This window comes from Primulina eburnea, chromosome 14 (assembly GCF_022965805.1).
Source record: "Primulina eburnea isolate SZY01 chromosome 14, ASM2296580v1, whole genome shotgun sequence".
Classification (NCBI taxonomy): domain Eukaryota; kingdom Viridiplantae; phylum Streptophyta; class Magnoliopsida; order Lamiales; family Gesneriaceae; genus Primulina; species Primulina eburnea.
In genome coordinates, this window is record NC_133114.1 from 26570125 (window position 1) to 26595517 (window position 25393).

A 25393-nucleotide genomic window follows, 5' to 3' on the forward strand; every position below is an offset into this window, starting at 1 on the left:
TATGCATTTTTTATATAAATTTAAATATTATATCAATATATTATGATATTATATATCTATATCTTTACATATATATTAATATAGTTTTGATATCTTGCACACCTACCGTGAACATTTTTATGAGCACCGATGAGATGTCACTCACCTATTAGATGTGATGAATTCTAGAAAAATTGTGCCTCCAATGGATGAGTGACACATCGTCGGTGCTCACAAAAGTGTGCACGGTAAGTGTGCAAGATATAAAAACTATATATATATATATTAAAAATATAAAATAAAAAAGTTAGATTTCAAATTCAGATATAATGAAGTCCATTTAATTAAATATAATCTCTCCCATAGACGGTAGGCCATAAGAATTTGAGTGTGGTTTCACGGGTCGTATTTTGTGAGAAAAATATCTTATTTGAGTATCTATGAAAAAATATTACATTTTATGTTAAGGCTGCGTTTGGTTTGGAGGATAAAATAAACTAATGATTAGTAAGTAAATGATAAAGAAAATGATTGTTATAGGAATGTAATATACGGTGTTATGTTTGGTATGATTTTTAAGTGTGGGATAATTTTAAATTTTTTGATGAAATGACAAAATTAACCTTTCTTCTTTTTTTTTTCTTCTTCCACTCCGACGGCGGCGTTGGCGGCCGGCCGGCCGGAAGTTATCGGTCAGCGACTGATTCTGGGCGGCAACCGGCGGCGGACGTCGGCTGGAGGCGCCGGTCGGCCAGCGGTTGCGACGGCGGTCGTCGGCTGGAGGCGCCGGTCGGTCGGCGGTTGCGGCGACGGTCGGGGGTCGGCCGGCGGTTGCGGTCGGTGGTCGGCCGACGGTGGCGGCGGCGGTCGTGGCGGGAAGTGGTGGTGAGTTTGAATATAGGAGAAGGGTAAAATTGGAAAAATAGGAAGGATTAAGAGTTGGATAAATAATCCTAGGGGGTGAGGGGGTATTATTTTAACCCACCTAATATAACCTAATCATTCATAGGAGGTATTAACTTGGTTAAATAATCACGCGTATCAAACGAGTGATAAGGTGGGTTAAAAAAAATAAACCAAGCTTATCACCCCTATCAAACGCAGCATAAGAATATTATTTTTAATCGTAAAATATCCGTAGAGTTATCTGTGTCAGAGATAAATTCATGAGACCAAAATAAATCTCATCGACGAAGGTGGTACCTCAATGTACAACCGATTGGAGAGATTATTGTTTCCAAAATGGGAATCAGTCAGAATCCGGTTCTCTAAAAAAAAAAATTACCCCGGCACAGAAACACGCTTGCTTACGCGTACCGCTCCCTTTCTGTCTCTCTTTCCGCCGCCTCCCGCCTCATCCGCCACGAGAAGGGCAGTTTCATGTACAATTATAGCTTGAATTTGATGGTCAAATTCAAAATTTTTGATTGAATTTATTTAACTTATTCGGGGATTTGATGGCATCAGAGGACGTGAAGACGAGCGAATCGGCGGTGACAAAGATTGTGAATTTGGCGGAGGAGGCGAAGCTCGCCAAGGAAGATATAAAGCCTACCAAGTATCAAGTTTATAGTATTTGCAAATCTCTCGTTGCCGGCGGTGTTGCAGGAGGCGTGTAAGTGTTTGCTTTTAAGGTTTTTTTAGTGTTTTCTCTGCTTGTCTGAGCATGCACTGATTTTCATTGATCACTTTTAAAAAAAAAAAATTGGTGGATAATGGTGTTTGTTGTGTTCAAATTTATTGAACATGTATCTAATTATAGTTATAATCCATTCACGGGTTGAAGCTACGAATTTTATATGCATTAGCAAATCTATCGAACATGTTTCTTTTTAGTCTTGAATTTGATACTGTTCCTGAATTTTTTTGGAAAATCTGTCTCTTCGTAAGTTTTGCTCTTTGATTGATATAAATGCTGTGGGAATGGTTTCTATTCAATTGGGCATGAAAAGATTGAATAACCCTTGCGTTGATTGAACTAGAAGATTGCATTTTTGAAAGAGAATTGGAAAAAGGCGTTCAAAAAAGAACCAAATTTGGTTGAACATCTGAAGAATAATTTTAGGGAAGGCAGAATACAATAAATGAACATTTTCTGCAAATGAGCTGTGCGTTGTAAAAACTTCTGGCTGCGGGTGTTCCGATTATGGGTAAACCGTTGGCGCGTGGTTGACTTGTTCTTGTTGCATGAACATTGCAGGTCGCGGACTGCTGTAGCTCCATTGGAACGACTGAAAATTTTGCTCCAGGTTAGTTATGTTTAAATCTAGTGGCATACTCCTATATTTCTTAACTGTTGTAGTTAAAAGTGAAGTTGTAACCTCCCAGAAGCTATGACCTTTGTGGCCTGAATAGTAAATATTGGCGAGCCGTGCTTTGATTTAGAAAATCGCCAGTATTTAGCTTCATGTGCTCTCATTCCTTTACCTATGTTTCAGGTTCAGAATCCACACAGCATAAAATACCGTGGAACTGTTCAAGGCTTGAAATATATATGGAGAACTGAGGGTTTTCGAGGAATGTTCAAAGGCAATGGCACTAATTGTGCCAGGATCGTCCCAAACTCGGCAGTAAAGTTCTTCAGCTACGAGCAAGCATCAAAGTATGGTCCTAGAAATGATAGAATGTACAGAAGACATTTCTTTTTTTTTTTGCTTTTTTTTTTAACTTTCACAATGTCTTTAAGAGTTTTTGCTTCCAGCGCTTTCAAGGAAATCATACATCCCTCATTTTCTTATCATTGAAAATTGAAATGCTACCCGTCATAGATGATGATAGATATGTCCTCGATGGTTAGATTTGTCATGTGTGTGAAAAATATCAAAATATTACAGGAATAATTTGATAGCGTTTGAAGAGGAACAATATCCCAGTCTTGCTTTGTGAGCTCCAAAAATTGCTCTAGATAATAAGGCATTGATGATTTAGGCACATGTTTAATAATTTATTTTGATTGACATGGAATATATCTCTTTCATGGAAACATGGAAAGATCATTCTGTTAGACCATTACTTTCGATATTTTTGAGAAATTGATTTGATCTATGTGGTTATGGTTGTTCGAGGGCATCATCTTTTCTATTATCTATTTTTTCTGAAGAAGATAGCATCCTTTCTAGGCTGTCCCAGCACTAAAAGAAGGTACATCACTCGAACAACTATAACCGTACAAAAATTGTGCTTTGATGACAATGAGGGTTTGCATTTTAATGACAATGAGGATGTTGTCTAGTCATATTAGGGGTGCACACGAGCCGAGTCAAGCTCGAGTATCATACTACTGGAGCTTGACTCGATTTAAATCAGATCGAGCTCGACTCTAACTTGATCTAGTTTTCAATTTCCAGCTCGAGCTCGACTCTAACTTGATCGAGTTTTCAATTTCAAGCTTGAGCTCGACTCATGTAATTTAAATGTTACTCGAGATCGTGCTCTAAAAGCTTGAAAATGTTTGTATCATAATTTTAGAGTTTAAGTTTTGTATTTATTCGAACAAAATTACCCTTAGATTATATATATAATATATATATATTATATATATAATATATATATATATATATATATATATATATATATATATATATATTTATTTGGGTCGCTTGCGAGCTATTGAGCAGGGACAATTAAAACTCGTGAGCTACTTGAGTAGAAATGATCAGTGTTCTAAATGACGGTCGAGGGGGGCGGCCGCCTAGGCACCACCTAGGCAGTAGGCGCCCCTCGACTGTACCGTCTATGCATGAGGCGGGTGTTTTAGGCGGCCCAAGCTATACGGCGTTGGGGAGGCGGGTCGAGGCGCGAGCAGGAGGGCAAGAGGGCAGTCAAAATTTTTAAGTTGTAGTCAACAATTTAAAAACGTAGTCAACAATTTTAAAAACCTAGTCAAAGTCAACAAATTTTAAATATCAAAACCCTACCACACCTCACTTTCTTTATTTTATTTTTGGTTTTCACTCTCAAGTCTCAACCACCACACATTAGTTATGTTTAGTCTACTACTTGTTCTAATGATGGATAATTGATTGAAACTTTGAAATTTAAACTTAGTTTTTTTGTAAAAGTAATTATATTACTTTGTTAGCATAATAGCATTAATATGATGATGAATCTTTATTAATTACACATTATCTAGATGATATTATATTGTATGAAGCTTCTTTGTGCCTAAACATTATTTAATTGCACATTTTACATAAAAAATGATGACTATTTGTGATTATATTGCATGATTATCTATAAAAAAAAATTACTTAAACAAAATTTAACCGCCTAGGCACTGCCGAGGCCGTAGGCGGTCATCGACCGCCCCGCCACAGCCTCCCGTCATTTACAACCTTGGAAATGATAAAACTCACTCTACTCAAGTGAATAATCGAGTTACTCAAATTCGATTCGAGTTCGGTCAGATCAAGGTCGAGTCGAGTTTTGACCGATAGCTTGATTTGACTGAAATGCTCATGAGTTACTCACGAGTAGCTTGATTTTCTTGCACTCCCAAGTCATTTTCTTGAATGGAGTCTCTCTTATCTAGATTGTGGTCGACTCAAATTGGATAATGATGTGTCGGTCTGTTACATAAATAAGTATTAAAAAAAACTATTTTGATTGCTCTTTCACGTGAGATGAGTCTGACATTTTCCATCTTTTGATTAAGTTATATTTTTTTGATTTGTTACAGGGGTATATTATATATGTATCAGCAACAAACTGGAAATGGTATGCCACTATCATTGTACATACAACACATGCACAACATTTTATAGAAGTGCATACCATTTGATCAATAGTTCATGTTGGTAAAGTGGGTTATCACCATGAGAAGCAAGTTGAGCTTTATCTTGTTGCAACATCTTTTGCTTGTTGGGTGCTTTCTATCCTTACATAAACACTACATACTTCAGGGAAAATCACCGAAAATTGTAAAGTCGCAGAAGCAACCTCTCAGCCCTGGGAGCCTGTAAGCAAATGAGTTTCAACTTTCAAATGAGGAGCTTCACTAAAAATTTAATGAAATTCCGCTGAATAGCACAGTGTTTCATTTGCTCAGAAATCTGTGTTTTTATTGCAAAGGATGATATCCTGAATTAAAATAACTTGGACATTCTCTAATTATTTCACATGGTGATTATGCTGCATTTTCTAAAAGTAACGCCTATGATTTTCGTTTTATTTTTTTAAGAGACATGAGGTACATTTGATTATGGTGCAATGCATGTAATTGTTATTTCCTTTTGCAGAGGACGCTGAATTGACTCCTTTATTACGGCTGGGAGCGGGGGCTTGTGCTGGAATCATTGCCATGTCTGCGACCTACCCAATGGACATGGTTCGAGGCAGGATTACTGTTCAGGTATTGCAAGCCTCTCGAAGATGAGCCTTCTCGATTTCTTTAGGATTACCATAAAATTATTCTCCTAAAGTTTCTAGTACTTTCTGACTTTTGCAGACCGAGAAATCGCCTTATCAGTACAGAGGCATGTTTCATGCTTTATCTACTGTGCTTCGTGAGGAAGGTTTCCGTGCTTTATACAAGGGTTGGCTTCCTTCTGTCATTGGTGTAGTAAGTCCTTATATTCTGTCTTAATTTTAGTATCTGTTGGTCACTGTGATAATTGTCGGTGATCTTTTTCTGGTCCCGATGAAGTGAGTTAAAAATGCTGTTTTATCCATAAAGAAACCCAATGGCCAGATACCCATCTCGTTAACACCCTGAAAAGACAACAGATTATAACTATCATTGCGCTTGAATGACTATCTTTAGCTTTTATGACTTGATTTACTGATGCTGTGAACTGAATATTTAGTGTTCTGACAGTCAGCCACATGCTTAATTTACTTTTGTCATTCTTTAAAAAAATTAAATTCCATCGATATTATTAATTCTTTTATACTGATTGAATCTACATGAATTAATGTTGCTGGTAAGGCCTCGTGAAACCAATTTTAACACTAAGATCAAAATGATTCTTGGTGAGTGAATTCTACCAGCTTCTGAAAGGTAAGATTTTCATCATGAGTGTGAAATCACATCTTTGTCTTATCTTGTTCGGGAAACTTATTCTCTCCTGCTGTTTGTAGGTTCCTTATGTGGGTCTTAACTTTGCTGTGTATGAATCTCTGAAAGATTGGTTGATTAAATCTAAATCCCTTGGGCTTGTGGAAGATAATGAATTGGGCATTGTAACTAGGCTCGCTTGTGGTGCTGCGGCTGGGACTGTTGGACAAACCGTTGCTTACCCACTAGATGTGATTCGTAGACGAATGCAGATGGTGGGATGGCATAATGCTTCTTCAATTGTTACTGGTGATGGGAGAAGCAGAACCTCTCTTGAATATACTGGCATGCTTGATGCTTTCAGGAAAACTGTGAGGCACGAGGGTTTCAGAGCATTATACCGGGGTTTGATCCCCAATTCGGTGAAGGTTTGTCTTCTAATATATACATTTTGTATTAGTGGAGAATTTTAAAATAGAATAACATTTTTAAGGCCAAATAAGATCGTGGACAAGTTTGGATACGAAACTACCAGGCTGGAGAAATTGTTATTTTTTGAAAAAGAAGCAGAAGCCGATTTATTTTGGGTAAATACCAGTGACGCTTAACTGAACCACATTTTTTATGAAGTAATATTTTTCTTATAAAAGCTTCTTCATCCTAATGCACTCTATAATCAATCAAGTGCCTTATAGCAATCCTTGTTTTTTTTTCCATGTGCAACTTGCTGCTCCTAGTAGTAGTAAATCTTGTAACCATTATAATTTGCGAAAATAGGCTGCATTTGAGTACTTGAATTAGTCGAGTTGTCTTACTGGGCATCACATTTCATGTTCAGGTTGTCCCTTCAATAGCCATTGCCTTTGTGACGTACGAACAAGTGAAGGAACTTCTTGGGGTAGAGATTAGAATATCTGACTGAGGCAGGCAGGGAGAGGAGAGCCATGACGTTTGTTCTTTGTGTGATTTTGATTGACTGAAGAAAGAAGGTCAATATTACATCCTCTTCTGCATAGAGAAGCTGGAGACGGTCTAACATCCGTTTGTTGATGTCTTTTTTACGCGTTTGGAAGTGTATGTTTTTTCCCCTGGGTGTGCAGAGTTAGAGGCAAGTAAGAATAATAATTCAATAAAATAGCCTTCTGAGGTCGCTTTGTAATTAAATAGCTTTTATACGTACTTTGTACCTCACATGGACATAATCTGCCTATACAGGAATTGAACTGATGCATTATGTGAACTGAGATTTCCATGGACCGATGTACGCTGATCTAATGTCATGTTCCGTTATTATGTTGCATCAACCGTCGTATTGCATCATGTCTATAGATTACTAAGGATCGTGCAGTGAAGAAAATATAACATTAAATATAGCAGAAGACTTGCTGTAAATATGTAAATGATCCAAATCAAGCCGAACAGTATGAGGTTTGAGCTTGGCTCGTTTAAGATTAATTCAAGCTCGAGCTCGAGCTTGATTCGAGCTTTTATCATCTGGCTTGAGTTTGGCTCGTTTAAGATTGATAGAGCTCGAGCTCAAGCTCGAGCTTTATTCGAGCTTTTATCATCAAGCTAGAATTTGGCTTGTCTTGAAATTACCAAGCTTGTGAAAAGCTCGAGTTCGATTCGTTAAAAGCTCGTTTTTAATGTTAATCAAGCTGGGTTCGAGCTTGGTTTATTAATAGCTCGTTTATCATATTTAACAAGCCTGACTTGAGCTCGGCTCGTTTTCGAGCTCGTAAAACATATAATTGAGCTCGAATTTGAGCTTGATTCGAGTTTGTTCAAATTAAATATATCTATGAACTAATTTTATATTAGACATAAAAGTTTAACTTTTATTAGTACAAATATTTTTATTTGTCAACTCAATAAATGAGTCAATTTCGAGCTTACGAGCCACCTAAACGAGTCGAGTTCGAGCTCGTGAGCCTATTAACGAACATGTTTGCGAGCTCACGAGCCGAATACGCTTTAGGCTTGAGCTTGGTTTGATTAAGTTGTCGAGCTGAAAATCGAGCTTTAGCTTGGTTTGATATGATTAACAAACGAACTCAAACAAGCTTTTTATCGAGCCGAGCTCCGAATAACTCACGAACGGTTTAATTTATTTACATCCTTAGCTGTAATTGATCCGTGGCTCCTCCATCACTTTGGCAATACCATGTAATAACCTCACTTTGGTGCTTGATTCACACAATTGTCTCAAGACTATAATATATATATTCCAAATAAATACATACGGAGTCTAAAACTGGTCGACCATTTCTAAGCCTATGTTTCATACACTGAAATAAGTAAAATTGAACCAAGAAAACTCATACCCTATCTAAGTTCGAAATATTTCTCCGAGCTGGCGATATGAGTTCTTGGCCTTGTTGGGGATCATGCTTTTCTTCCACGTTACCTTCAATAATTCACAATCTTCTGCAGTGTCTGAGAACAAAATGCAAACATGGGTTAACTGATTCATGGAAAGAAGCCACGACGTTTTCGAGGGCAGTCGCAAAACATCAACAACAAATACTGAAATTTGTTTGCTGCTTGAAAATTTAGTCAAACGGCGTCTAAATATTATTATATGCAAAAGGATTAATGGTTCATTTCAGTGAATTTATGACAAAATAAACTAAATTACCTGCAGTCTCTTATCTTCGTGTGATCCTTCCATGTTTGTTTTCCAACAACGCTTCGAAATTCATTAGATTCTCGCTTTCTCGAAACAACATTCGATCTACTCACACCGTGCTTCAATTTATGGTCGCAATTTCCCATCTCCCTTACATTAATTTCCTCGAAATTGGAGCTTTCTTCTGCGGATAATGACAGATACGAAAGGATCACAACAATATTAAGCCCACAGATAACAGATGAATCCGTCTCAAGATTCCCATTTTCATCCCTGTTCTCTTCACTCTTTTCTTCATATTTTCCATCTTCAACCTTTTCTGTTTCCTGGGATGTATCCCCCACTGTTTCCGCCATTTTTTCAGCTCGGAATCTGCCGAGTGCAATCAGTTTCTTAAAGGGTATTTCACAGAAACACAAAAAGTATAAGAAAATTCGAATAATTACATCTGAGAAATCGTGGCTGGCTGCGATCAAGGCAATCAAGAAATGATATCTGAGGATGTCAATGATTTTGAAGCACGGAGGATAATATATTTATTGGGCTTGATTTTTCTTTGTTTTATATATTTGTGTATACTTTCTTGACAAAGATATTAAGGGTCACAGGGCTTGCAACACGAGTAAATCGAATTCATTTCTGCCATAGATCAGGGCAACGACGAGTTGCAAATGTGGGATGCCGTTCAAATTTTCTTGGTTTCATCATTTGTCATTGTCTTTTACTATTTATTAAGTTTAAGCATATTAGAATAACTGTTTTTGGTGTCTTTGGTCTGTTTTTTGGTTTTCCTATTTTGCCCCTATTTGATATCAAAATTACATTTTTGTTTTTTTTTAATTTCAAAAACATTTTTGTTTTTATTTTTTTTATTATAATTATTCAAATAGCACTTTAATACCTCGCTAATTTATCAAATTTCATTTTATTCCATAAATAATTATAAAAAAAACTTGTACACACACGCACCGCGTATGCAGAGTAGCTAGTTATTATTATTATGGGACACGTCTTCACTCTTCACCAACTGTGAAAGAGCTAGATTACTAATTGGGGCCAAATTAAAACGATAAAAACATTACAGAGTAAAAATAATTGTAGTGAAAATCGATCCCTTTCAATATAAAGGTGCCAAGATTTTACCAAAGCTTTTCAAACATACACGCGAACACACAATCAAGAAGTGCACAGTAACAAATCAGAATCGAAATGACACAAGATTTTACGTGGTTCGACCCAAAAATATGCCTATATATGCACAGGAGGTAATGAATCTATCAATAAGTTGGTAACTCGATTTATCAGAAAAACTCTATTGAACAAATATCGCTTCTCTTGATTTTATGAATTTTCAAAATTATCTGTTGCCAAACTTAGTTATGAAGTGAGTCTCTCATACATTCATGAGTTGTGCTCAATATGTGATTACACCGAACAATATTCTTGTCAGCTTCAACTGAATTACTATAGGTTTCAAACATGCCAACTCATGATTTGTCTGTCAGAAGTCTATCCCGCCATCCCGACGGGCTAGAAATCCCCAACCCAAGGTGGGTTGTTGGTTAGGCGGGACAGATCGCACGCGAGTCTACAAAAAATAAAAATAAAAATAGAAAAATAAAAAATCATCATAAATAATTAAAAATTTCATTTCATAAATAAACATTTATAAAAAAATAAATAAATTTTATAATTATTGATTTCATACTCATACATTTATAAGAATTAATTAATACAAAAAAATTCCCAACTTTTATTAAAAAAAATACATATATCATCATAAATTCATAATGTATGTGGTGTTTTTAACTCCTAATTGTTATTTCAATGCAATTTGATTAGATTTAATTAATTACAACAGAAACGAGTAAAATTTTCTTTACAATGAGCACAAAATATGTCAACTATAATTATAATACTAAAATTAGTATATAATAAAGTCTTCTCTAAACACACTATATCATAAAATAAGCTCACACATGACAGAAATCACTACATACAAACAACTCATATCTCCGGAACATGCTCCGGTATATAAATACATATATACACTAGGATAGACCACTCAACTTCAAATCAGATGTGACTTTTTCCAGAAGTACCATCTCTGGTCTCCTGATAATCTGGAGTACCTACCTTTGTACACACACAAAGACAACAATAGCCCCCTTGGGGTTTGAGCAAATGCTCCGTATGTAATAACCATAATATATAAAACATTTATCTACACAATAATATATGATATACAATGCATGCATGTCGTAGAGATATCAGGTCAAATGCGCATCCACTGAGCAAGTATCGGAACCAATCGAATCGCTATCAAATCAATGTTCGAGCTGGCACACCGGCTTCAGTCAAGTATAAGGGAATATCCGTATAATAGCGTCAGCAAAGTGCCATCAAATCCTAAATCTCAACCAATGAATCATAAGGGCACGAATGATTATGTTTTTAAGGGCCATATAATGCCAAGAATAGCATCGTGCTCAAAATCTCATAATCAAAATCCAATAATATAAAAGTATCTAAGGATCCTACCTCAACGTGTATGTCATGTATCGATGTATCTATAAAATAACGTGTATTAAAAAAATATTAATTTTATACATCGATATATCAATCATGAATGTTATGTATGCCACGTCAACTAAATAAATAAGAAACATAGACACATATTTTCAGTCAAATCAATCAAGAATATATCATATGACGCAGCATGTCTTATGTTACTCAGTCACAACATACCTTATTTTTCTTTGTCTGCTCTCGATGTCTTTCAATTGAGTCGACCAATATTCGATGCTGCAATTCAATTTATATATTAATACTAACAATTCAATTACCACTCTTTTTTATTCATTAATACTTAGTTTCAATAAATTTAAATTCAATCGTAATTTGTCTATTCATTCAAAAAAAAAAAAAAAAAAAGGCTTATGAACATGATTGATAATTTATCTAATCCACTATTATTATTTATAAAATATAACCACAATCATTATTTTCCTTTTCTTCCCTTTTATTTTTCTACTATACGAAATCACTTCATTAAAGTCTTGACAATACTTTTAACCTTAATCTCATTACACGTGAAGCTGTCTTGATCAATTATTCAATTTGCTAAAATAGAACTGTTGAAATTGATCTCAATAGAGTGGTTTCGTACACTCTTCTTGATTTAATATATTTAATTATCTGATTCTTTCTCAATTGACAATAATTCAAGAAGTGAGTCTCATGTAAGACCGTCTCACGGATCTTAATCTGTGAGACGGGTCAATCCTACCCATATTCACAATAAAAAGTAATACACTTTGCATAAAAAATAATACTTTTTCATGGATAACCCAAATAAGATATCCGTCTCACAAATATGACCTGTGAGACCGTCTCACACAAGTTTTTTGTCATAATTCAATACATTATCCTTAAATTGAAAACTAGCAATTACAAGAAGTATGAACTTATTTTTTGTCAAAATTTTCGCTCATGTTGAAACTTCAGAGTCGCAGGGGAATAAGAGGAATTATTATTATTATTTCTTCTAATGTTCTTTTCCTCCGTAACTTTTAATTGTGTGTAACGAGAGGACTAAGTTGAGAAAAAATACATAAAATGAAGGATTAAATCGAGACAAAATGAAACATTGGTAATTGAATCGAAAATTGTGATAAAATGAGGGGCTCAAGAGAAATTGTCCCATATTTAGATTAAAAATAATAATCGGGGAAAAATATATGAATACTTTTTTATAAACGTGGGGCTACCTTCCGGTGTAAGTGAAAGTACAGGGGTTAGTCTGATTTTCAAGTGTAACAATCATACGGTTCCGTGAGATGTGCATACCTTGAGGCGAAGATGCAGTGGTACGTCGTCGCTTCGATTCTTACGATTCTTACAAGTTCTCAGGTTTCTCCTCACTTCGAATCCACTACTCAAATTTTGAATCTTGATTCATTAGAGAGGTGTTTGTGTGAAAATATGTGATTGATTCTTTTAAATTTATGATATTTGGAGTAAAGGGTGTCGATTTTGTATCATTTTGGTAGGGAATATTGACGACATTATCACAGAGTAATGGGGGATATAAATATGACTATGCCACTGTGCCATTTCTTGCTGAAGTTTTCAAGGTACTTTACTAATTTGTATGATGTGGTTTTGTATAATAATTACATTATTTCACTCGAAACTAACATGTTTCCTTAATTATTTTTTAATCCTTTTTTCTTGGTTCCAGCTGAAATATAGTTTTTAATTCGTTATCTTTGATAAATATGACCCCTTTTGTATCTTATCTTGTGGTAGCTTCGTTTAACGTAGTTAGGATTAAGCTTCTGGTTTTTTCAAATTCAGATAGAACAAATGTACTATGTTGTTGAAAAATATGAGCCATTGTATTCAAACAAGAATCTTAGATGAAGAATCGGATATCTTTCAATAAAATAATAGAACTAAGAGGCAGTGTTTCATGTATAGTTATTTTGGACGATGCGTTTTTTATTGATGTAAACTTGCATCAACTTCTTTTGCTACTAAAAAGCCTTAATTGAATTGCAGCTTATTGTATCTAGTGTATTACTGTGGAGGGAATGCCAGAGGTCACCTCCTCCTAAAATGACAACAGAATGGAAGAGTGTCCGTTTATACCCTATTCCATCAATTATATACCTGATTCACAATAATGTTCAGTTTGCTACATTGACTTATGTCGATACCTCCACATATCAAATAATGGGCAATTTAAAGATTGTGACTACCGGAATTCTATTCAGGTGATGCATATTTTCATTTTCATTTTCATTCATTATAATAGTTCATGCAGAATTCTTTACTCGGGACTTAATGAACCTGATAAATGTTTTTTTTCTATTTGAGAAGAATTATGAAATGTTTTTATATTTTTTGTTCTAGGCTGTTTTTGAAGAGGAAGCTCTCTAATTTGCAGTGGATGGCGATTGGCCTATTGGCTATTGGAACGACCACAAGTCAGGTGCTGCAGAGATCTTTTTAATAGCTCTTTTGATTTTATATCTTGTGGTACTATGCCAGTTATTTATGTATGAAAAAAATAACGGGTGTACGATTTGTTGGTAATTCTTTCTGAGGCACATTTCTACCCTCTCTTAGATGGGCCTTAGACATGAAATTCTTCGTTTTAGTATGCATAGAAATATCAATATATAAGTGGCTTAAAATCAATAAGATTCTAGTAAATCATTTATGTTACACTCTTGGTAAAGTTTTCAGTTTAAAATATTAATATTTGAACATATTAATACGTATTTTATGTTGATGCAGGTAAAGAGCTGTGGGGAAGCTTCTTGTGACTCGCTTTTTTCGTCACCGATTCAGGGCTATATGTTGGGCCTAGTATCTGCTTGCCTTTCAGCATTGGCTGGCGTCTATACAGAATTTTTGATGAAGAAGAACAACGATAGCTTATACTGGCAAAATATTCAACTATATACGTGAGTCTTTTTTTGTAATCTCACTCCCTCACCTCTGCCCTTTCTTATATTACTTGACTACAGCTGTAAATTTGTGATACCTTGCGAACATGTAATTCTTATCCATGCGCTTGTTTAGAATATTGTTAGGGATTAATAATGGCCACATTTATCCCACATACCATCCATATGACATACCAGTTGAAAAGTAGCACCCTGCTGCATGTTGAAAGATTTTAACTATGCAGTTAACATCAGCTACTGTTTTTAGGGGCAAAACACTCAATTTTATATGTGTGAATATATGTGCACCAGTGAACATATCTTGAGGAGGAACTAGAATGTTATTTGTTTAGGCTAGCTATTAGATTAGCATGATTAACTTGGATTAAGCACTGTGATGATTATGGCTTTACTTTCAGATTTGGTGCGATATTCAACATGGCACGGCTCGTCTTGGATGATTTCAGAAGTGGATTTGAGAATGGACCATGGTGGCAACACCTTTTCCATGGATACAACCTCACAACTTGGTTGGTGGTTTTAAATCTGGGTTCCACTGGGCTGTTAGTTTCGTGGTTAATGAAGTATGCAGACAATATCGTGAAGGTGAGGTATCTTACACTTTTTAACTAATTTCTCTTTGATGAATTCTAACCTTCAGTGTCCGCTTACTATAATGTGTATATGCATCTTTATTTGAATGTTGAAGTTTGAACAAGAAAAGTATTCCCAAAAAAGCAGATTATATTAATCGTGTGTGCCTGTGTGAAAACCCGTCAATGTTACCAACAAAAATTTTCCATGTATAGTACAAATATCGTCAAACCTGTGCTCCTAGAAATGCAATCATGTTCAATTTCTTAAACGACCATGATCTTGTTGAGCTATAATTTTCACACATCATTAAGGGAATCAAACTTAAATATACACCAGTACTTCAGTGCCCTTAAGCATAACTAGTTCTACCTTCCCCTTGTTTAAGTGTTTTTCTACGTTTCTTGGGCCCAATACGTTAAACACCTTTGAACCAAGCCAAAGATATGATCCAAGCACTTGTAAGGCATTTGTGCTGACATTATGTAACTTACTTTGTTGGTCAATGCGTGTTTTTGTCATGTAAAGTTCCTAATTCCTTAACCTTTCTATGGTTCTGCTGTAATAAATCCCCCTATTTCATATATTCTGAAGTCCTATTTTTTCTTTTAATTTCGACAGGTGTATTCTACGTCCATGGCCATGTTGTTAACTATGGTACTATCTGTGTTCCTTTTCAACTTCAAGCCAACAATTCAGGTGACTTTATTGTATCTCTTGCAAAACATGGAAACATTGTTTTCTATTTTAGCTGATTCTCCCCCTTTGATATGTCCCTTGCTTTTCTGTGTGGTGTGTAATTTCATCATGCACGTGCAGCTATATCTGGGAATTATAATTTGCATGATGTCATTGCACATGTATTTCGCTCCTCCGAACATGCTCGTTGATTTGCCTTTGACGACAAAACCACCACCTCAAAGTGTACTCGAAGTTTCTGTTGACCGTTCTACGGATTCCTGAACAACTTTGGTACGTCGTGCTTTTCTGTTGTTGAAATTTTTTGAGATGTATGATCACAAAAAGGCCCACAAATTCTATCAGGAGTAGGTTAGAAATTTTGTTCGAACATAATACAAGTGAAACTTACTGTGTAAAATACTCTGTTAAGTTGAAATCAGAGTAGTTCTTCAATAGTTTCCTTTTTTATATTTTTAAATTTGTTGTGTTTCTTTTCGGCAAGTGTGCTATGTAATATGCAAACCATGTCATTTTTTGGCAATTTATCAAAATGTGCTATATTAAATATGTTTCATTGTACATAGCATAGTCACGCAAAGTCTTTGCTCTATATAATTTCTTGTTTTTTTCCTGCTTCCTCAAGGTAATCCTTGCCAGATCAGATAGTGTTAGTATTTTCGAGCGGCACAGAACAAATGTAGTTTCACATTGATCTTAACAGTTAGGTTATTTATGTTAGATAACTTATTCATCAGAAGAGAACGTCCATTCAGGGAAAATCGCAGTCACCACTGATGATACCGGCACACCTGCCGACAGCTTGGCCCTGGACTTGATCTTCATTTTGACATACAATTTACACAGACATATTTGCTGCATTATTGATGGCTTTTACCCAGAACTGTGTGGTTGTTCATTGTTTAACTCAATTATTCAGACAAATATATGTCAAGTCCAATGATCAGATAATTTGGATTCTTGTACTGCTTGCTGGATAAATTTGTGGACTACATAGCAATGGGAACAAGTAACGTAGCATGTTGAAACTGTATTAGACCTTTCAGCCATTAAATATATAATATTGATCACAGGCATTTCTTGGTTCATAGAAATTCACCAAGAAATCGACAAAGTTACAATAGCTGTCATTGTTACTATCTAGTCTAGGAATCAAATCAAGTTTAAGGACGTTAAGTTTTTGGAAATGAGCATAAACGTAAGTTGAATCAAACTCTCCAGAAGTTTGTCGAAGTAAACATGTTTCGAAATTTAAGATATAAAATTTATATATTTTTTTAAAATATTATATTTAAATATTATTGTCTCTTGGCTATATTATGCTTTCTAGTTTCATGCCGGATCGGTCATCACTCTTGAAAATATAGTACTAATATATGATATTCCAATATCAACTCTTTGATATCTTGTATTAAGTGATATATGATATTTGAGCACATAAACGAGTGCACCAAGTTTATATATTAATATATTTTAAGTTTATATTCCAAATTTTGTCTTTTGTATTAGAAAATCGTTAGTACTAAAAAATTATACGTTATTTCAAGATTTGCAATGTTTTATATCGACTTTCATCCGAAAAAGTACATGTTGACCTATCGAGTGCATAGACATTTTTTTATATGAATCAGAGATTGCTGAAATTTTTTTGATCTGACAAATACTGAATACAAATACAATTACGTTGATGGATATTTAAAAGCAAATATCTCATCTAAAAATCATCATTTATTTATTTATAATGTGATATTTTCAAATGAGCTAATTAATATCAATAATTTTTGTAAACATATAATGGTAAAATTATTAACATAATTTTAAATCACATCATATATCAAAAAGTTGTCAAAGAACGAACCAACGTTTGCTCATTTGATAATAGATCGATCATTTTGCTATAATAGAATAATTTCGTGTCTCTGAACAAATTGTCATTTTAACATTTATGTACAATACTAATTTTTAACCAAAAAAATAAGGAAAAAATTCTTGAACAATTACATTAAAAAAAAAAAAAAACTTCAACCTCTGCCACGTAACACATCTAAATGTATATTCAAGTTGTCATTTGCAGACCGTTTGAGTTTTCCTATTGTTCTTGATTCTACTGGAGCCGCAGCCACCTGTTTCCGATGATGTCTGTTATTATAGAATTGAATTGTCGAATAAATACCTGCGAACGCAACGACGAATTCGAATGCAAATTTGGTTGCATTACCAAGAAAACTCGAGACCCCATTCACAATTTTCTCATCAGTTTTGTCCTCTATTATTTCCCCTTCGAAATTACAATTTTCAAGAAATGTGATCAGCTCTTCGAGAACCTCGAGCTTCCTCTCCCTCTCCGAGCATCGGTTTATTCTGTCTGTCAGATGTATTCTACTTTCTTCCAGACGGGACAGAGCTTCATCTCTTTGTCTCTTTTCGCTCGACTTTCGTGCCTGAATTTGAATCAAGAAGAATGAAAGCTAGTTCTAGAAATCTCTTCAGTTGATTCAGAATGAACAATTTGCTACATCAAATATAAAAAAGACAAAAGAACAGCTTTTGAAGAAGGAGGAACATTCCAAGTTCGATCTAGCTAGCTAATCTCTGGATTTCCATTATGATACAAAGATTAGAAGCATCTAGAAACAGCATAATTCGTCACCTGTAAAGAGACAAGAATAGTATGAAAATCGTGGATACAATCCCTGATAGCAATCATATGCTGCTTCTCCCTCTCATCCAAGGTGTTGTTTGCCACCACGCAATACCGGCCTTGGTTCGAGCAATGGCAGCAGAAACTAAACCCATCTTCATCAATAATCTCGCTGATTTTGCCAAACAAATCCCTACTTTTATCAGTCAGGATTTGCAGGTCATTGCTGCTCATGACAACCTCCATTATATTCTATGTAAGAACCAATCTCTTATCCCATCAATCATTTTATTTTATATGGAAGTTTTATCAGTCTGGTTCATATATTATTACTTTAGGATTATCTTTTTCCATCAAAATTATTATTTTTCAGATTTTCTAACGACCATTTACTTCTTTATCAGGGACTTCGTGTCTTGATCCCCGGCCTTTTCTTTTTTCGAAAGAAAATTTGGAACCAAGAACTTCTCCTTTTTCCTTTCATGTGGTGTTACTTCAAAGCCACGTTTTGTTTGCAAGCGATCATTCATTGCTTTGCAAACTTAGCTGTTCCATGCCCCACTTTTACACCATTGTGACTTTGTTCCGAATAAATACAATGTTATATATTTGTCACACTACTGAGGGATGGACACACGGGATCGAGGGGGGGGGAGGGTGATAGTTCAATCACAAATTTTTCAAAAATATTTTTTAGACTCGTGTCTATATTTATGTCTTTTTAAAATTTAAGGACAAGTCGCTGTTGAGGCCCATTATTTTCGAGTAAATGATAATGATGGTAGTGTGCTGTTCACGTGATTCTATAAATCTTGGCCATCAAATTTGGTGAATCTCCTCAGATTTTTAGAGGCCCAATTCTTTGTTGGTATATCAAGTACAACCGCAACCACCCATAGCTGTACCTGATACGGGTCCAAAAAATATTTATTTATCTATTTAGGAAAATAAAACGATTATACTTATGAATTCAGTTACAAAAGACTTGTAATCCCCAGGTGAAATGTGATGAGTTTATCTAGAGCCAGCTAAATACAATGCTCATCCATGCAAAATTAATGTTAAAAATGAATATTTTATTGCACACAGCAGAAAAATGTGATCACAAGCTTCAGAAGCTTATCATCCATTACATTTTTTAACAGACCGATGATCGATCCTACGTGCATATCTTCAGCACCATGGCCACGAAGTATCTGTCCAAGTACAGCAACGGATCTTCTCTGTTATAGACACTTGATCGATTGTTGGCCCCAGTTCTCGAACACTGCTTGTTTGGTGGTTACCTCCATATGCCTGACGACATCATATAGTTTCATCCCGCAACAATGCTTCTTCCTTGTACGCCGGATTTTGCTGCTTTGGATGTTGAATCAAGGAAACCTTTTTCCACCGAAGTTTAAGAGACTAGAACAAACACGTGAAGTGAAATACACATCAATTTGAAACAATAAAATGAGCAACCCAACATATATATTCTGTCTAAAATATAAAAAAAAACACAAGCATCCGTATCAAAAATAATTTTTTTCTCATTCTGTGGCTGCTTGGAAACATATTGCTTTCATCGAGTCAAATATCAATTTTAAACCGATAATTACTAATGAAGCTTACGTGCCAATATATCCATTATGCAACTTCATGGGGCATCAGCCAGAAAAAACCAGTATTATCCCCGGACATAAAGGGGGTCACTCTCTTGGCCGTCAACGAGGCAGTGAAGTAGTTGCCGAGCTTGGTGTGATGTACTGAAATTACTACATGGAAATTGTAGCCGGGGTCATTTGTTTTCATGCTCCAGTTCCCAAGCATATCCTGTTGTAGTTACCAGTAACATGTACACAAGATGAAATATGTAACAAAGAAACTACACAATACTCAAACATTCAGCATGGATTCAGGCAAGTAATCGCTGGTTAAGGAGATAAATCAACCACCAACCATGAAAGGGCTGACATGAAGAGATTTTGCCACCAAGTCCGAGCTCGGATTGAACAAAAATGATGCTCTTTCACCCCATGGTGTATTAGTAACCTGATGCAATACAATATCATGTCAGAAACTATCTAATTCCAGAGAAACAATTAAAAGGCACAGGCACCCTTCATTTTTCTTTGGAGTGGACTAATATTTTATTTTTTTTTGGGTCTGTGTGTGCACGGCTCGCGCAACTCACCTCGGCAATGCATTTCCTCAGAGTCTTCTTGGAGGCTTCGAAATCGTAACAATAGTACAAACTCAATGGGGTTCGTTCATATCCCACGCTAGGAGGTATTGTCAACAGAAAACTGGGGAATCCATTAAATCATCAGTCCAATTCAACTTCAACCAGTAATACAAACTAAATGCCTATTCAAGAAAAGTACGTAGATTAATAATAAAGATGATCTAGATTTATTCAGTCCAATCAGAAGTTCAATATACCCCATAGTAGAGTATCACCACACCACACCACACCCCACGGTACATTTCAATAAAATCAGTCTGACTTCAAGTCAATGGACTTCACTTTGTAGTTGCCAATGGCGTCAAGCAAATTCATCTATGGTCAATCCCCACTTAACCACTTGAAAATTAGCAAATGTCTATATTCAATACAAATTTAAATCAAGTGAAACACGATTTCACAACAATTTGATTGTAAAAGAATGTTTTTTTTCATATGCAATGAGCAGTTTATATAGATGATGAATATATTAGATCGCTACCAATCTCCGTAATAAGGGGAGGAAGTGGAAACTCACACTGGTCCGTTGGTGTTGGCGACACGGCGGGCTTCATCAGCGGAAAGATTGTTAGTCGGCGCGTGGGAGGCACCGTCGAGGTCAAAGAGAGCATAGCGAACCGGGTAGCGGAAAGAGTGGTGCACAGGCCGGCGGCGCTCGTGCCAGACTGTGCCTTGGTAGAGGATGACATTGACAGGATCTGCGGTGACGCGTGGGTCGGAAACGCGGCGGAGAAGATAGCGGAAGGGGAGGAGCAGTGAAAGGGTAAGAGAAGTGAAAGTGGTGGAGAGAATGGAAATCAGCAGGTGAAGCAGCTCCATTCTTGGTTTTCAACTATCCTGGGTGCGTAAAAAATATATTTTTCAAAGTATGCATGCTATGTTTATTATAATCATAATTTTTAAATAATCGTCGTTTTTTACTGTAAAAAAAAACATTTTTTGAATAATCATCATTTGAACACTATGACAAAAAAAAAATTCAGGCTTTATATAAGTAGAAAAACGCAGCACCACACATTCAAACTGTGAATCTTCCTTTGGCCAAAAAAAAAAAAAAATTCAACTGAGTTGAGCTTGTAAAGAAAAAGTATCCTTTTGACCTCGCTTTGCGTAAAATTTTCGGAGCAATCTCTCTATGGAAATCTGTAAGTAATTTCTTGCTTTTTTTATGTTTTTTTTTTCTTTTTCTAAAGAGTTTAATACCTGAAAGATTGAAAATTTTCGATTTTGGGGATGTGGGTTTGTAGAATTTTGTTCGGGCATAAAACCCTGTGAATGATTCAGTCTTCTGACATTATGATCTTGGTTTGGACATTTTTGACTAATTTTGGATAATTGTTGTGAAATGAACGTAGAACTGAACATGAAAAATTTAACGGTTTTTTGTTGGTTAGATTTTGTATTTTACGTATTGAAGAGGATAATCAGTGGTTTTTGTTCCAAGGGAGAAAAAAGAATTAGTGTATTGTCTAACTTTTAAGCATATTTTTAAGTTGAATTGGGTAATATTTCATTTCTAGGATTATTTGTGATGAGTACTTTGAGGGGGATAGAAAATAATTTGCTGCAATGATTTTATGTTTCAAGGATCTGTTTGCAGGAGAATAATCACTCGTTATTTCTTGGATTCCAGAAATTGTTTCTCAATGGCGACTGTGATCATGCAAGGGATTGGATTGGCAAGTGTTTTTTCGTCTGCCAATTGCAAAATCCTTCATCCGGGCTCCCGCAGAACTCTCCCAGGTTTTTATTTTCTTGGTTTTTTTTGTTCGAACTGAATTTGTTAGTTATGTTAAAGATTTCTGTTTCCCCCTTGAATTACATTTGTAATAATTTGATGCCAAAGCTGGTTCCGTATTTGGCATAGTAGAATTTACTAAGGTGTTTCTTTTTTCACAGTATTTTAAATTTATACATTTCTATGTTTGATTGCTTTTCGTTATGTCTCATAATGAGCGTAACAAACTGCACTAAACAAGTTACATTTTATGTTCTATAAGCTTGCTCTTTGTTCTGTCTACGAATCAAATTTTCCAGAGAGGAGAGTTGGCTTCTTTGTCATTAGATCTGATGGAAGTTTGCCCTCTGTCTTAAATGGAGACAAGAATAGAAGGGGAGGGCTCACAACTAATGCGGTTGCAGTAATTTTCGCTTCTTTCTCCTTGTGCGTGGAACACTCTCATCTGCTTGTTTGATTTCTCTTATTGTATATTTTACTTCTCTATGTTGTAGACAAAGCAAGAAAAGGCAGCGACTTCTACTGCTTCCAATCCCGGGTACGCTTCAACAATTTATCTATTGTAAACTTTTCTGGCTTAAAATTTGAATGCTCATTTTTACTTTTTCCTCTTATCGACATTGGTCTTAACTCGTAGCATGCTTTCTGTCTGTTAATAATTTGATCTAGAATATTGTCATTTGGATTGATTTATCGGGTCACTGATTTTACTGTTATTCTGTAGTAACAATCTTACCTCAAAGACGAAAAAAACCCGAGAGTATTTATGATACCAGCAAGGTGGACTCTCACTCTGTCAAATGTTAGAGTTGTCATATTACATACTTTAAACCAAACAAACAACGTGGTGAATCCTCTAGGTTTTTACTGTAATTTGTCTCTGATTGTTGTAGAAGTTGGTGAAAAAGGATAATTTCTTGATCGTATTTGGTATTTTAGTGACAAATAATAATTTTTATCTGCCTTAATTCCGATTGAGATTACATGATCGCTTAATGGGATAATTTTTCATTCCCAGCCATGAAGTTTTGCTTTTTGAAGCTCTTCGTGAAGGCCTTGAAGAAGAAATGGACAGAGATCCAAATGTTTGTATAATGGGAGAAGATGTTGGCCACTATGGAGGTTCATACAAGGTGACGAAGGGCTTGGCGACTAAGTATGGAGATCTCAGGGTTCTCGATACTCCCATTGCTGAAAACTCATTTACTGGCATGGCTATTGGAGCTGCCATGACCGGCCTACGCCCCATTGTCGAGGGAATGAACATGGGCTTTCTCCTTCTTGCTTTCAATCAAATCTCCAATAACTGTGGCATGCTCCATTACACATCTGGTGGTCAGTTCAAGATACCAGTTGTCATCCGAGGACCTGGTGGAGTTGGTAAACAGCTTGGAGCAGAGCACTCTCAGCGTCTCGAGTCATATTTCCAATCAATTCCTGGGATTCAAATGGTTGCTTGCTCAACACCCTACAATGCCAAGGGTTTGATGAAAGCTGCTATTAGAAGTGATAATCCGGTGATTCTCTTTGAGCATGTTTTGCTCTACAATATCAAAGAGAGGATCCCGGATGAAGAATACATATTGAATCTTGAAGAAGCCGAGATGGTTAGAAAGGGGGAGCACGCTACAATTCTAACCTACTCTAGAATGAGGTATCATGTCATGCAGGCTGCCAAAACTCTGGTGAACAAAGGATATGACCCTGAGGTTATCGATATCAGATCATTGAAACCCTTTGATCTTCACACCATCGGGAATTCTGTGAAGAAAACTCATCGTGTTCTGATCGTGGAGGAGTGTATGAGAACCGGTGGCATTGGCGCGAGCTTGACAGCATCAATAAACGAAAATTTCCACGACTATCTGGACGCTCCAATCCTGTGTTTGTCATCACAGGATGTGCCGACTCCATACGCAGGTGTGTTAGAGGAGTGGACTGTGGTTCAACCGGCACAGATTGTTGCTGCATTCGAGCAGCTTTGCCAGTAGCAAACAGTGCCGTTTCCTTGTGCTTTCCAGTAACTTAACACCTCGCCTTTTACAAAACTTGTTCAATTAATGGAGAAATTTGAGATGTGTGATTTTAGAATATTTAAATTTTCTTTTCTTTTCCTTTCTTTTTTTTTTTCTCCGGGGCCAAAAAGTATTAGATATTATTTCATTTTCAAACAATAAAATGGGATTTTATTTTGTGTATAAATAATTAAGTTGGATGAATCAAACGTCTTATCAGTCAAAATAATACAAAATAATAAAGTAATATATAAATGTATCACATAAATGTGAAATAGTGCAATATGTCTCACTTTTTCTCGAACAATCACATGACTATCTTAAAGCCAATCAAGCTTCTCTGGCCAAGGCTTCTTTTATTTTATAGATAGATATATCATTATAATACCAATAATTTTACAAAATATCCTCCCCCTTCTGATATATGATACCAATAATTTTACAAAATATCCTCCCCCTCTTCCTCAAATAATCATAAATTAAACTTTCATTTTACAAGATTGAAAATTTCGTTTTATATTATACAAAAAGTTCAGTCAAAGCAAGAGAAATGAAATGGTGCAATCGGTTGTGCTACCGGAAGCTCTAGGAAAGTTAGAATAGGAGAGCATTCATTTTAGGGTGGGCTTACTATTTAGATGCTTTCAGCAGTTATCCGCTCCGCACTTGGCTACCCAAAGTTTACGGTGGCCACGATAACTGGTACACCAGAGGTGCGTCCTTCCCAGTCCTCTTGTATTAAAAAAATGGACGGTCTCACGAATTTTTATCTGTGAGATGAGTTAACCTTACCGATCTTCATCATAAAAAGTAATACTCTTAGCATAAAAAAAGTAATTATTTTTCATGAATTATCCAAATAAGGTATATGTCTCACAAAATACGACTCGTGAGACCGTCTCACACAAACTTTTGCCTTAATATAAATTTCATGAAAGTAAAATCATTAATAATTCGTGTTATGAAACCTCATCGAAGATTAATTGAGTATTTATCTTATGATATGGTATGATTTATATTTAAATTGAAAAATAATTAATATTTTTACATTTTTTGATGATAAAATTGATCCGTGATGTAAGTTTTTGTGATATCAGTTATGATTTTATAAGATTTTTTCCAAAAACAAATAATAAATGTGTGCTTTTCGGCGTTTGTGAAAGCCGACAAATCGACATAGATTGTATGTTACAGACCAGAGAGAGGTACGATAACCGTACACAAGTTCGCACTTCACATCTCAATTCATGTTTTTGCTTGGAACGAAATAATTTATAATTGTCTAAAAAGTATTTAAAGAAAGAAAAAAATTATTAAATAATTATATGGAATCTCACATCATACTTAGTTTTGGAAAAAAAAACAAATTTCTTGTTTGTTATTATAAATTTCGTCAATTTGAATTACATGCTGAAATATG

At 35.5% G+C, this 25393-nt stretch overlaps 6 protein-coding genes and 1 long non-coding RNA gene across 16 annotated transcripts; 4 read left to right on the plus strand and 3 right to left on the minus strand.

The window, feature by feature from the left end:
• The first annotated feature begins 1239 nt into the window (after nt 1–1239).
• Nucleotides 1240–7264, plus strand: LOC140811689 (mitochondrial adenine nucleotide transporter ADNT1-like). Its single transcript, XM_073169740.1, has 8 exons — nt 1240–1594; nt 2180–2228; nt 2418–2581; nt 4658–4695; nt 5217–5329; nt 5426–5539; nt 6058–6402; nt 6813–7264. Exons 1-8 carry the CDS (start codon nt 1437–1439, stop codon nt 6894–6896), a joined length of 1065 nt encoding a protein of 354 aa, XP_073025841.1. The 5' UTR covers nt 1240–1436; the 3' UTR covers nt 6897–7264.
• Nucleotides 7265–8174: 910 nt separating this feature from the next.
• LOC140812084 (uncharacterized) lies at nt 8175–9247 on the minus strand. Its single transcript, XM_073170281.1, has 3 exons — nt 9050–9247; nt 8613–8975; nt 8175–8410 (listed from the first exon to the last, which is right to left on the minus strand). The coding sequence occupies exons 2-3, from the start codon at nt 8957–8959 to the stop codon at nt 8392–8394; spliced, it is 366 nt and encodes a 121-aa protein (XP_073026382.1). The 5' UTR covers nt 8960–8975; nt 9050–9247; the 3' UTR covers nt 8175–8391.
• A 3133-nt stretch (nt 9248–12380) lies between these two features.
• LOC140812918 (CMP-sialic acid transporter 1-like) lies at nt 12381–16344 on the plus strand. Of its 5 annotated transcripts, none has more exons than XM_073171303.1 (9): nt 12381–12515; nt 12656–12739; nt 13167–13381; nt 13521–13599; nt 13908–14077; nt 14479–14665; nt 15275–15352; nt 15473–15632; nt 16095–16344. In XM_073171303.1, exons 1-8 carry the CDS (start codon nt 12465–12467, stop codon nt 15614–15616), a joined length of 1008 nt encoding a protein of 335 aa, XP_073027404.1. In that variant the 5' UTR covers nt 12381–12464; the 3' UTR covers nt 15617–15632; nt 16095–16344. The 5 variants fall into 5 exon arrangements, with proteins under 5 accessions (XP_073027404.1, XP_073027402.1, XP_073027403.1 ...); XM_073171301.1 differs by having other exon boundaries at nt 15473–15625; nt 15978–16344; XM_073171302.1 differs by having other exon boundaries at nt 15473–15625; nt 16074–16344.
• Nucleotides 16345–17278: 934 nt separating this feature from the next.
• LOC140811530 (uncharacterized) lies at nt 17279–18389 on the minus strand. Its single transcript, XM_073169468.1, has 2 exons — nt 18003–18389; nt 17279–17793 (listed from the first exon to the last, which is right to left on the minus strand). Exons 1-2 carry the CDS (start codon nt 18237–18239, stop codon nt 17374–17376), a joined length of 657 nt encoding a protein of 218 aa, XP_073025569.1. The 5' UTR covers nt 18240–18389; the 3' UTR covers nt 17279–17373.
• Nucleotides 18118–19737, plus strand: LOC140811531 (uncharacterized). Its single transcript, XR_012113476.1, has 2 exons — nt 18118–18249; nt 18398–19737. It is a non-coding gene; the product is annotated as an uncharacterized lncRNA (long non-coding RNA).
• Nucleotides 18985–21190, minus strand: LOC140811529 (uncharacterized). 4 transcript variants are annotated; one of them, XM_073169466.1, is made up of 5 exons: nt 20738–21190; nt 20170–20281; nt 19935–20027; nt 19608–19808; nt 18993–19400 (listed from the first exon to the last, which is right to left on the minus strand). In XM_073169466.1, the coding sequence occupies exons 1-4, from the start codon at nt 21037–21039 to the stop codon at nt 19623–19625; spliced, it is 693 nt and encodes a 230-aa protein (XP_073025567.1). In that variant the 5' UTR covers nt 21040–21190; the 3' UTR covers nt 18993–19400; nt 19608–19622. The 4 variants fall into 4 exon arrangements, 3 of the variants coding, with proteins under 3 accessions (XP_073025568.1, XP_073025566.1, XP_073025567.1); XM_073169467.1 differs by having other exon boundaries at nt 18986–19860; XM_073169465.1 differs by having other exon boundaries at nt 18992–19808.
• Nucleotides 21191–21231: 41 nt separating this feature from the next.
• On the plus strand, nt 21232–24072 carry LOC140811528 (pyruvate dehydrogenase E1 component subunit beta-like). 3 transcript variants are annotated; one of them, XM_073169461.1, is made up of 5 exons: nt 21232–21365; nt 21854–21963; nt 22258–22361; nt 22453–22496; nt 22977–24072. In XM_073169461.1, exons 2-5 carry the CDS (start codon nt 21867–21869, stop codon nt 23947–23949), a joined length of 1218 nt encoding a protein of 405 aa, XP_073025562.1. In that variant the 5' UTR covers nt 21232–21365; nt 21854–21866; the 3' UTR covers nt 23950–24072. The 3 variants fall into 3 exon arrangements, with proteins under 3 accessions (XP_073025562.1, XP_073025565.1, XP_073025564.1); XM_073169464.1 differs by having other exon boundaries at nt 21237–21365; nt 21808–21963; XM_073169463.1 differs by having other exon boundaries at nt 21238–21365; nt 21821–21963.
• Nucleotides 24073–25393: the final 1321 nt, after the last annotated feature.